General features: G+C 39.1%; 1 protein-coding gene across 6 annotated transcripts in view; it reads left to right on the plus strand.

The window, feature by feature from the left end:
* TRPS1 (transcriptional repressor GATA binding 1) overlaps positions 1–10412 on the plus strand; it is a 232882-nt gene extending 222470 nt beyond the window's left edge. For all 6 annotated transcript variants that reach the window (XM_037154144.2, XM_037154143.2, XM_037154145.2 and 3 more), the window contains 2 exons: positions 724–846; positions 3834–10412. In XM_037154144.2, coding sequence (XP_037010039.2) covers positions 724–846; positions 3834–4895 — 1185 coding nt within the window. In that variant the 3' untranslated portion in view covers positions 4896–10412. The remainder of the gene's footprint in view (positions 1–723; positions 847–3833) is intronic.
* The last annotated feature ends 2078 nt before the right edge of the window (positions 10413–12490 follow it).

Here is a 12490-nt window from a genome sequence, read left to right on the forward strand (position 1 = left end):
AATATTCTTAGATTATTTTTTGAATCTGGAGATTACAAAATTCAACCCCAGTAATATCAGTTTGTGTCTGGAAATGCTTGTGATTTCCAAGTCTGAGTGATTTTATTATCACTCAGTAGCCCTTGATGGGACTGTGTCATCTGGCTTAAGCAGGTACCTCAAAAGGCTTCTCATTAGTAATACTGTATGTACTCCTCATAGCCTGGAGTTTCTGCTGGTTCTCTCGGCTTTGGGCAATAGAGGGTGTACATGAAGGATGTAGAAAAAGTCGGGTATAATTTTAAATGGTTTAGGTGGTGCATTTATTCCAAGCTTGACCTGATTTTAAAGCTCGGGGGGCATGTGCTCCTCCTCTTCCAAAGTGTGTGAAACATATTGCCATGTGCTCTCTTCTGACTTTTGTTTTGACACTTTTAAAAGGTATATTTTAAGGTTCAGCATCTAGGAGCCATCATTAATGGCACAAAACCCAAAGTTCAAAAAGTTAAAGCTGTTTCTGTGAAAAGCCTTTGGTGTTGCCCACACCTCATCCATCACTGTAGGGTTAATTATAATGAAAATCAGTGGTGCCTATTAAACACAATTGAACCTGACCTCATTATGGGCAGTGTGGTTTTATACTGTCATTGTTGCTAGTCTAAAGACAAAACTCCTGGGTTGATTTGGTCTAACTCCAGTGATCATGTGACTCACCTCTGACCTTGTATTTTTTTCCCGTTTCAGAGGCGTAGAGGCTCGGGTGTTTTCTGTGCCAATTGCTTGACCACAAAGACCTCTCTCTGGCGAAAGAATGCAAATGGCGGATATGTATGCAACGCGTGTGGCCTCTACCAGAAGCTTCACTCGGTAAGCACTTAGTAGACGGTGTCAGGAAAAGCTTTGTAAAGTAGCTGGGTGTACGGTGTGCGGAGGACCATTCCCGCACTTGCAACGCCTGTCCCGGCAGGCAGTTTAATGCAGTCGCTTTGAGTGCACGTGTGATTTATGGTGAAATGGCCTCAGATGGTAGGGGCAGATACATTTGGGATCGTTAGTGATGCATTATGCTCCTTTTGGTATAAAAGAGGAAAATGATGGATTTCTGGGAATTTCACAAAACAGTTGAATGGTTATCGGAATTTGGTGAAGCTAGTATAGATAGAAGACAACCTTCTTAAAAGTTCAAAAAATGCAGAAGTTATTTTGTTTTATTTTTAAAGAGGACTCTCCCGTGTCCGGTGTAAACTACAGAGCAGGGAGAGAATGTTTATTTTCCAGTTTACTTTTGAATTTGCGAGTGTGATCTGGATGCTTCGGGGTTGGGAGGTCCGGCCCATTGAGAAGAGGGTTCTGAACCAGCTCCTGAAAATGCGAGCCGAATCGCCGCAGCACATGAGATGCGTGTTCAGGCACAGGCGCGGGTATCCAAGGGCCTGGGTACCAGCAGAGTAGGGGAAGGCCTGAGGTGCTTCTGTGTCTTAAGAGCTCTAGCTGGCTTCTTTCTGTGCCTACTGGAGTACTTCCAGTAACTTCTGCCCCAATCTTAGTTAGAACCCTCTAATAAATTTTAAACTTACGAATTCTCCCACCTGTACATGCTTTTGACTTCCTGACGATTTTTTTTCTTTTAGTTTAGAAAAGTGATCTGCTGTCAAGAGCTGCCTTTAAAAATAGGGATACTGTTATCTAGTAAACAGAAGTCTGTTTCCTTCCGCCTTTTTCATCTTGTTTGGTGTTTTACCTTAGCTTTTTAGCACATCCAGTGAATAGCTTACAGCTACCCCTGGGAATATAATTTTAGGCAAAATGTCCTCATAAATGGACGCTTGGAAGCACTCTTTAAAAAATGGATGCTGCCAACAATGCTAATTAGTGCTAAACTGTTAAAATCTTAGTTATTAGCATGTAGCTAAGAAAAAGATTTTTCCCACCATCACACCACCTTCCTGTTTTAACCCCTCACCATTCAAACTCAGCAATAAGCTTCCGTTTAATGAGGACCGACATTAATGATTTTAATTGAACTCTGGCCAATCATAGGCAATGAATTAATTAAGCTACTGCCTTCCAGCTTATGATAATTTAACAACTGTGATATAAACTTAACTCTTCTTTTCACAATTATTTCAGGATTCATCTCTCCAGAAAGGAGATGTTTTCAGTTATGTTTTTTTAAATCATGAATTTAAATACATAAAGGTTTTGCTCACATTTTATGCCACAAAGCTGTGAAAGTTTTAAAAAGGTATTACTGCTTATTTACTGCTATGTTGTTGTATTTTTACAATACAAATTTGAGCTCTTTATGTACCTGAATATTCTGAGCAAAATATGAATGAACGTGGCATATCAGGATGGATGTCTTATTTTTATTGTTAAACCAATACTTGAATTGTCAATAACAAGTGCGTTATCTTTCTTTCCTTCAAAATACCTTCACAACACTGGAAACATTCCATAAAGGAGTTATATTTATGTTTCACTTAATATATAAAAGGTACTTTTGTATTAAGCTTCATCTTTTCTGGGAATAATTCATAAATCATACATTATATAGGTTCATATTTTATGTGGAAATTAGTTCCTGATTTCAGGAAGCCTTTAGAGCAATCAAATTTAGCCTATTAAAGGTTGCTCTAAATTTTTAATCTGTAACTATGCATTCATTTATTCCACTCATTCTTTTGATTTTATGAATCAAAGTTACAGCTCTTGCTGTAAGTTTTTATTATAGTCTTATCTATGGGTTTTAGTCATAAAATGTAAACACCTGTTGAACATATATATGTAAGTACCAAGTATATAATTCTTAAGCCAATAAAATTGTTAAGCTGGGTAAAATTCAGCATTCAATTTAAGTATAGAGTTAGAATAACAGATCAAATATTTGAACCAAGGCTGCAAATTAATGTAGATTTTTCAACATAAAACAAATGCTGTAACAGTCAACAAGTGCCAGCTCCCTTACTGAATATAAAATATTATTAAAGGGAGAGAAATAAAAGTGAGAAGTTAAAAAAACTCGCACTGATACAGCTTTGCTTATCTGCTACCTTTCTTCATGATTCTGTCAGTTTGACTTTTTCTGTGCTCTGATATTTAATATTTTATGTTCATATTTGCAGTTATTTAAAAGAATATATGTATTAGTCAGCTGAGGCTACCATAATGAAATACCATAGTCGGGTGGTTTAAACAACAGAAATACATGTCCTGCAGTTCTGGAGGTTAGGAGTCAGGTTTGGGTTCTGGGAGAGCTCTCTTGCTCCGAGAACCCGGCTTGCCGAAGTCTGCCTTGTCCCTATGTCCTCATTCCACCTTATTTCACTGCCAAAGACCATAGTCTTTCCAGATACAGTCACCTTAGGGGTTAGAAATTGCAACAGATAAATTTGGGGGAGGACACAACTCAGTCTGTAGCAAAGCCTCATTTTTCCACCATTTTTACCAAAACCTATCTCCCCTGTCATGCTGTTGACATCTTTGTGCATGACTCAGAAGTTGAGAAATATTTCAGAAAAATCACATTTCTTCAAGTAACTTTCTGCATGGTTTTATCACTTAAATGATGCAATTCCAAAATCCACGGAGTTTGGAAAGCTGTTGTTAAGTAGATTAAAGTGTTCAGTCCTCCCTGCAAAGATGGGCATGATTTAATTAGGCTTAAACAAGGGCACTTTGGTTTCTTCCTCTGGTCCTGCTCGGGGCAAAAGGAGGAGATTTAGTAAATCTATAACATAAAGCCTATCCTCGCTTTGAACTGAAGCATGGTTTCTATTTGTGAGGAATTGTTAATGCATTTTCATGTATTTTTAATGTTTTCCTTTTATGTATTGTGTGTCCATTCTCTGCAGACTCCCAGGCCTTTAAACATCATTAAACAAAACAACGGTGAGCAGATTATTAGGAGAAGAACAAGAAAGCGCCTTAACCCAGAGGCACTTCAGGCTGAGCAGCTCAACAAACAGCAGAGGGGTGGCAGTGAGGAGCAAGTCAATGGGAGCCCCTTAGAGAGGAGGTCAGAAGATCATTTGACGGAAAGTCACCAGAGAGAAATGCCACTCCCCAGCCTGAGTAAATACGAAGCCCAGGGGTCATTGACTAAAAGCCATTCTGCTCAGCAGCCCGTCCTGGTCAGCCAACCTCTGGATATTCACAAAAGGATGCAACCTTTGCACATTCAGATAAAAAGTCCTCAGGAAAGTACTGGAGACCCAGGAAACAGTTCCTCTGTATCTGAAGGGAAAGGAAGTTCTGAGAGAGGCAGTCCCATTGAAAAGTACATGAGACCTGCAAAGCACCCAAATTATTCACCACCAGGCAGCCCTATTGAAAAGTACCAGTACCCCCTTTTTGGACTCCCCTTTGTACATAATGACTTCCAGAGTGAAGCTGATTGGCTGCGGTTCTGGAGTAAATATAAGCTCTCCGTTCCTGGGAATCCGCACTACTTGAGTCATGTGCCTGGCCTACCAAATCCTTGCCAAAACTATGTGCCTTACCCCACCTTCAATCTGCCTCCTCATTTTTCAGCTGTCGGATCAGACAATGACATTCCTCTAGATTTGGCCATCAAGCATTCCAGACCTGGGCCAACTGCAAACGGTGCCTCCAAGGAAAAAACAAAGGCGCCCTCCAATGTCAAAAATGAAGGTCCCTTGAATGTAGTAAAAACAGAGAAAGTTGATAGAAGTACTCAAGATGAACTTTCAACGAAATGTGTGCACTGTGGCATTGTCTTTCTGGATGAAGTGATGTACGCTTTGCATATGAGTTGCCATGGTGACAGTGGACCTTTCCAGTGCAGCATATGCCAGCATCTTTGCACGGACAAATACGACTTTACAACTCATATCCAGAGAGGCCTGCATAGGAACAATGCACAAGCGGAAAAAAATGGGAAACCTAAAGAGTAAAACCTTAGCACTTAGCACAATTAAATAGAAATAGGTTTTCTTGATGGGAATTCAATAGCTTGTAATGTCTTATGAAGACCTATTAAAAAAATTCTTCATAGAGCCTGCCTTATCCAACACGAAATTCCCTTCTCTTATTATTCTTTCTTTTGACGAGTAGGTTACCGAGATTAAAAAGTGAGACAAATGGTCAGTGAGAAAAAAAATGGAAGATGGTAAATAGTCACGTTCTGGAGCCTAGTAGGTCAAACCATCTTGGGGAACGTGTATGGTAGATACCATCCATAAGAAGTATCACCAGACTATAATTTCTTATGTTTGTAAAGAAAGAGATCAAAGCTGTCTAGAATTTGAAAGGGTTTACATACCATGAATCTAAAGCAGTATTGGGCTGGCCATTGGCCCATTTATTCAAAAACCCATAAATTGTTGCCTAAATTTAGAAATATCCTACAACCCTAGGCAGAGGAGGAGAAATCTAATCTCCAGGGCAGTGAAAGGAACACGGCACCCTCTTACATCCGCCTCCTCTCCTTGACCGTGTGTCCGGTTGAGACCTAGAAGTGTGAGCTGTGGTTGCACTTGGTGAGAGAGCAGCCAGAAGCGTGACAAACGGCGGCGCAGCGGTTTGGGCCAGCCCTGCCAGTACACACACGCACACCCACCCTCTCTGATATTTTTGTCCGTAGGTGTTCGGATATGCCTTTCAAAAGTAGTTCTTTTGTTTGCGTTTTAGGTTCATTTTGTCCAAATATATATGCATTTTTAAAACCAGTGTCCTCAGTGCTTATGTAGTAATTTTTATTTTAGCCAGATACTTCTTTCTTGTCTGTGATGAACCAGTGTGGATCTGTTTTTGAAGCCTCCTGTTGGTCACTAACCTCACTTGGGACATTGTAACTAAAGGGATTCCCTCAGTTCAAGATTAGATGGATACAAAAGTGCAGACCATGGGCTGAATTGGTTTAGAACACATGGTATTTCTCCACCAGGTAACCTGCTGTATTTATTTATTTTCTTTTGGTTAAATAGAATTTCCAAACTTTGTGGTCAGGCAGCGTCTAAGGTTACGTCACCACAGACTGGCGGTGTGTGTACCAATCCATCCCTTCATTAGGTTTATACAGGTTTAGTTAAGTAGCATTAAATAGGATTCTTAGAAGTATGTCTTCGTAGTACTTTTAATACTTAAGGCTTTGTAAAACTATCCATGAAGGGAAAGCTCCTCAGCATAACTGCTCAGGGAAATAGGGCTAAATAACTGAACATTAAATAATTGGTTAAAGGTGCTGTTAGTCGAGCCTCAATGCTTGCTACAAGGATGTATGTACAAGGACTGACTTTAATAATTTGCATTATATTGTCCCAACCAGTAGTTTATTTTTTGCCACGGAGATGTAGAAGATATTACAAGCTACTGGATGCACTGTCAGATTAACTTATTTCATTAAAGAAGTTGGGAGAACAAATAGGAAAAAAAACTTATTTTTCTAGTAAATATTAATGTATTACATTTCAAATAATGGTGCCTGACATATTGAATAATTATTTTCTACAGTGTACGTATGCAACAAAGATATTCCATCATGCATTAGAGTCAGTTCTGGCTCTGCCTAGCTGTTTACATTTGCAAATGTAGCAAACAAGGTAATGAAGCAACTATTTCTATTGCGGTAGATATCTTTTTGTGTGTGTGTATGTGTGTGTGTGCATTACAATTGTAAACGGTGACATGAAACAAATGAAAGTTCTTGATATAATGGTATGGAAAACAAGAAGGAATTGAAAATATTTTTATGCCTACTTAGGAAAAAAAGGGTAGCACTATTCATTCCAAGTACTTTTTTTTTTATTTTTAAGCTCTTAACTCACATTGTTATGCTTAAAATGATAAACATATATCCTCTTTTTATTGCTTTGTCTATGTTTCAGATGAAACATTTCAGAGATTATTTTGATGAGTGCTGCTGGAACCAGCAGCACCGATGTTTTTATTGCATTCTGTAGTCACATTTGCGCTCCATTTTTTACATTAATTTGCAGTTGCTTTGTATTGTTTTGTGTTGTTTGGGGTTTTGTTTCTTTTTCGCAGTGCCAGGTCTCCGGTTCTCAAAACTGAATGGCAGGTAGAGTTCAGCCAGTTTGTGACTGTTGTAGTGAGTGAACTTAAACATGTCTTTCTGGTGTTGCGTTGTCATTTCCATTCTGCATTTTTGTGTTCCTATAAAAAAAAAGAGAGAGACAGACAGACAGAGAAAGAAAGAAAGAAATCAGGACTAAGCCTTCTGCTTCAGCTTCTTTTTTTTTAAAGGGCTCTATTCTGATCTCACCTGTTGCGTAGCTCTAACCTTCACATAAACTGAAATAAAAAGGTGGAATGAGGAGCTTCGACATTCAAATGATGTGATGTAATTTATCTTTCTTAAGAATGTAATGAATGCATCTCAAGTGCACAGGCAGACTTGAGAGGTCGCAAGGAAAGATTAAAAAGAGAGAGAGAGAGAGATTTCCCAAACAATAACAGTATTTAGTTTTCTTAGTAAAAAGGCTGGTAACAGTGCATTCTGGCGACCCTCAAGCAGCCTTGTATGTGGACTGCTTAAATCAGCAAAATGCCAGAAGTTTGGTTAAGGCGGCCATTTTACAGGTATGACTTTCGGGGTAAAACGACTCAATCAGCAGTTTCTTCACTGTGTCAGACACAAATAGGTTGTTCACTTTGGGCAGGTATGCCTTTCTATTTTCATGGTTTTTTCCCCTCAAACGGACCTGGTAGTAATGTTTAGCATTGGAAAATACATATCACTGTTCTTGGAATATTTATGGTCAATCTACTTTCAGTAGAATGTTCTTGGATCGCATTGCCATGCTAGGTCTTATTCCTTTATTATTGGTTATTTTATTTTCATTTTCATTTTTGCTGTTATACATATTTTGATGGAGAAGAAGTTGGGCTTTTCTAAAAAGATTAAAATATAACACTAAAATACCCCTTATTTTTGACTTGTGAGAGCCTTTGTTCCATCTTTCAAAATATATTACAAAAATGATTGTTATTTTTACTTTATTTGGTTTTAAGACATTGTTTTGTCTTAAATCGTGACTTTTAAATGAGCTATTTAGGTACTTAATTTTTTTCGAGGACTTTCAAGATGATCTAGGGATTTCCCCTCTTGGAAAAAAGGCTTCCCCTGATGGTGAAAACTGTATGCCATTTAAAAACTCTAAGCCCTTTAAAAGTAATTATCTATGTTCTGAATCACCTTTGGATCAAACTCTAAGCCACGACCAGTTCATATATTCTCCTTCTCACCTTCCCCTTTTCTCACTCTTTCTCCCTTCCTCTCTCACCCATGTATCCATGACGCTGTTGGGAATAGAAAAATCAACAAGAGCCAGCCCACCTCACCAGGCTGTGGATTGAGAGACACTACATGACTCTAAGCAAGGAGAAAAGGATGGAGCTCTAAACATTCACTCGTTAACTCTGTAGTACAGGAGAGAAAGAGTATATGCCCTTCTTTCCACGTGACACATTGAGATGTTCTTTTTTAAAAAACCAGTTTTGAAGATAGTGACGTTTTGTTCTAAACTGTTCTCTTTTAGTAAAGGTAGATTTTAGAAGACAAGCATGGGGATTCTTTTCTGCGATAATATTAATGAGAAGAAGAAAAAGGTGATTATCTTTGACAGCTCTTTGTGGAAGCCTGTGGTAGCACATTCTGATTGCACGTGTGCACATAATCTCTTACGATCCAATGCAAATGCAGCTCCAAAAATATTAAATGTATATATATTTTTAAATGCCTGAGGGTATACATTGTTCTTAAGAAATTGAAGAGTATCGATACTGCTATTAAAATAATTATTAGCCTCCTGCTATGTGGCTGCAAAATATCACAAGGTGACCTGTTTTGAGACCTCCAAACCACCTGCCTGTTTAGTTAGTGAACATGAACGCAGCTCTGGAGGGGGAATGTCTGTCATTCATTGGTGGAAGGAAGCGTGGAGCAAAGAAGGGTGTTCAGCCTCTGGGCTGTGTGCCAGCCTTTTGCCTAAAAGTTTACACGAGCTCACAGCTTCCTGTCTTTGGGTTGAGGGCCATGGCAGAAAATGCGAGACATCTTTGGTGAGCAAGGAGTTCAAAGCTTGCCCTCCTGGATCACAGGAGAAAATCAGAGGAACTGAAATGCATCCTGAATAGGAATCTTAACTATGCTAACCAAAGGTAGGTACTATTAGATGGGATTCTATCAGCAGGCAACTGTACATGAGAGGAGAATAGAAAGACGTGCATCAAGACTTTGAAGGGCTGTGTTATTTTCCCAAAGAAAGACTTGGCCAAGGGCAGAAGGCATAGCTTCTTTGAAGAGCACTTCCTTTTGGTTCCCCAATTACTGTTTCATAGACAATGGACTCACGTATTCCTGATAGTGGTGCCATTGTTTAGAAAGCACCCATGGTTATTCGCAGTAATTAGGACCTCTGGAAGATGCTAGGGCGGAATTGTGTCAAGTCAGGGATGAAGAAAATGTGAAATTCAACATTGACTCCCACGTGGAAAACTGGACAGTGTGTGCTCGTGTGTTGTCTTGAAGGGAAAGGTAGAGCTGTAAGCCTCACTCCGTCCTTCACCAGGGAAGAGCAAAGTACCTCTTCATGGAAATCACGTGTATCCTTCATCAGAGAAAATGGTCCCTCCAGATCTCTAAGTCCCAAAACTGTATTCTGATTCCCCCTCCCCCGGGTTGTCTTTTCATTATATGACCTGCAGCAAATCACTTTTTCTTTTTGTGCCTCAGGTTCCTCACCTGTAAAATTGAAAAATATATATTAATAATAATAATATTAATAATAATAATAATGGTTATGTAGTACTTGTTTGTAAAGCACTTTGAGATCCTTGGTTGAAAGGCACCGTGGCAGTGCCAAAGTATTATATGGCCAAGGGGCTTATTTAAACTCTCAGTTCCCGAGGGCCAGGAACAGTTGGGGTCATTTGTGTTAGGGATGAGCTGTAAATACCGTATCTAGACAGCCTATAGTGTTGGCTATGAAGACGCAAACTATCACAAGGCTGATAAAAACCATAGTTTTTTAATGGCTACCAATAAGGTAAATATCACAATCAATGCCAAATCCCTTAGGGTGAACAGTTGGACAATATGGATAATTTGGGGGGTGGGATGGGAGTAGGAAACACCTCAAAATGCCAATGTAAAATTAACTTTACAGCAATATTCACCAGCAGAAAATGTCTTTCATATGGAATGATTTCATGTTGCTAAGAAAAAGTTCAATTTGTAGTCCTGATTTGAATATTAGAATGTTGGCTATAATAGTTCTGTTCTTACAACACATGGAATTTTTTTTTGTTTTATTTAATTTTGTTTTCATAGTGCATGTTCATTTCTACTCACAAACATGTTCTTGGTGTATTTCTTATGCAAACAATCTTCAGGCAGCAAAGATGTCTGTTACATCTAAACTTGAATAATAAAGTTTTACCACCAGTTACACACGATGGCGTTGGCATGGTTTATACGGATTCGCTTTCATCTGTGTGGCAATAGGAAATTCACACCATTGTAACATATAGACAGGCTCTGGTGAATTTAAATGGTGAAATCAAATCACCATTTAAAAAATAGGACCAAAATGGAGAAGCCTGGGTTCTCTCAATTTGCTTTGTTTTGCTTTGTTCGTTTTTTTAACCAATTCAATCTCTTATTGATAGATTTTGTGTAAAAAAAAATAATAGTTTTTTAGGAAGATCAACAATAAAAATTGTGTTTATTTCAAAAACACTTATTGAGTATCCAGTATTGAGTGTTGAGTATTGGGCAGCGATTGTTACGATATGTAAAAACTCCAGGTATTGAAGTTTAACCTTGATACCATTCAATAGCCCATGTGAGTGAGTATGTTGTGAAAGATCCTGATAAGTCGTTTCAAGATGTTTATATTAATATATTGCATGCCTTTTGTGTTTGGTTAAAATGAAATTAATCAGCAGTGTTTCCTGAAGGGTGACTTTGGGAAGAAGGAGAGGCAGTAGAAATTCATGTAGGAAAGGACTTCAGAAGATTCACCCAAGTGTTTTTAACCAACAGGAAAAACACAAAAGGCACAGGACATAACATATATGAATGACTTGTTGCTTTAGAATATTCGTTTGTAAAATTGCAAATTAATTAGTATCTACCCTCGCACCATGGTCACTTCTCGTTTTTCTGTAAACCTAAATTAACAAATCCTGTCTTTATTTTTTTTCTAACTCTCTCTTCTCCCTTGTTTTGGAAACAGCAAAGTAGAGGCTTTGAAGGGCTTTCGTCATGGTAACACTTGTTTAGAAGCTGAAGGCAACATTCTGTAGAGGGGGGACTGGTAACAATGTGGTACTTTTTTTCTTACATAGAATCTGTGATTCTTGTATCAGGGACCACTTTTCAGATAAAGTTGAATATGGTTTGTTCTCACCCAGAACCATCAGAATCCCATGTAGGGAGAAATATGTGGTCATCAGCTATTTACTGCCATTGCAGGGGAGAGGAGTTGAGTCAGGACTGCCAGCCTCCAGCACCGTTTGGTGTCCCCTGGAAGGTACGGCAGCACTCAGCAACTCTGTTGCACAAAGGAGCGGGGGAGTAGCCTGCAGTGGGTTGGGGGGAAGCCCACTGGGCGGGGACTTCGGGAGCTAGAGGTCTGTATAAAGGCAGCCTTCCCTTGGCCCTCAAAACATTGCCAAGCTGGCGTGTGTTCCCATATTTTCAGTTTTCGTGAACTGGACAAAGGGAATGTTACATAGAATCTAATTTTTAATGTCAGTGTCTGCCTTTAAAAGAAATACTGCAAGCCAAACAAAACACTTGCTCGGAGTCCACTTCACCCGTAGATTGGCAGAGTGTGACCCCTGGAGCTTGAACAATAGCGAACTCTGGTAACTGCAGGGGGGGAACTGGGCGAAGGGCTGAGGTTAGCTGCGGCTCCTCTGGGTGTTGTCTCGGATCCCAGGCGTCTCCAGCTCTGCCAGCAAGTCCGAAAGCACTGTGGTGGCAGCACCTGCCCAATTTTCTCAGAGCCAAATCTGCTTCAGACGAAAAACATTTGCACAGAGGAGAAATAAGCCCAGTTTTTTTAATGCAGTTCTAATTACTTTGTCCTGTTGCTCTCCCTCTTTGTAACCCCAAGTACAACTTTTCTTCCTTTGCCATGCTGGTGTGAACGAAAAACTATGGAAAACAATTAAAAGTTGCAAATGTTAAATATTCAGTCATGTCCAAGAAGTCCTGCTATTCCCCTCCATGTCGTACTTCAGAGTGAAACTAACAAAGAAAAGTACACTGTTCCAGGAAATGGGAAAGAAGGAGCCCTTTGTAGTGGGTGGTTTTAACAAATAGAGAACTTTTAAAAGTAGAAATAAGTGATTTTATAATAGAATATTTTGCTAGTTTCATAATACTCTTTAATATACTCAAGTTGTCAGTAATCTGAAAGTCACCTTCCATAAACATTGTAGTATTTATATAGAATATATCTTATAAGGTAACAACCCATTCTTTCAACTTCCAGCTCAGTAACAACAACGAATGATG

The sequence above is a fragment of the Artibeus jamaicensis genome, unplaced genomic scaffold, assembly GCF_021234435.1.
Source record: "Artibeus jamaicensis isolate MK-2021 breed Jamaican fruit bat unplaced genomic scaffold, CSHL_Jam_final scaffold_916, whole genome shotgun sequence".
NCBI classification, from domain to species: Eukaryota; Metazoa; Chordata; class Mammalia; order Chiroptera; family Phyllostomidae; genus Artibeus; species Artibeus jamaicensis.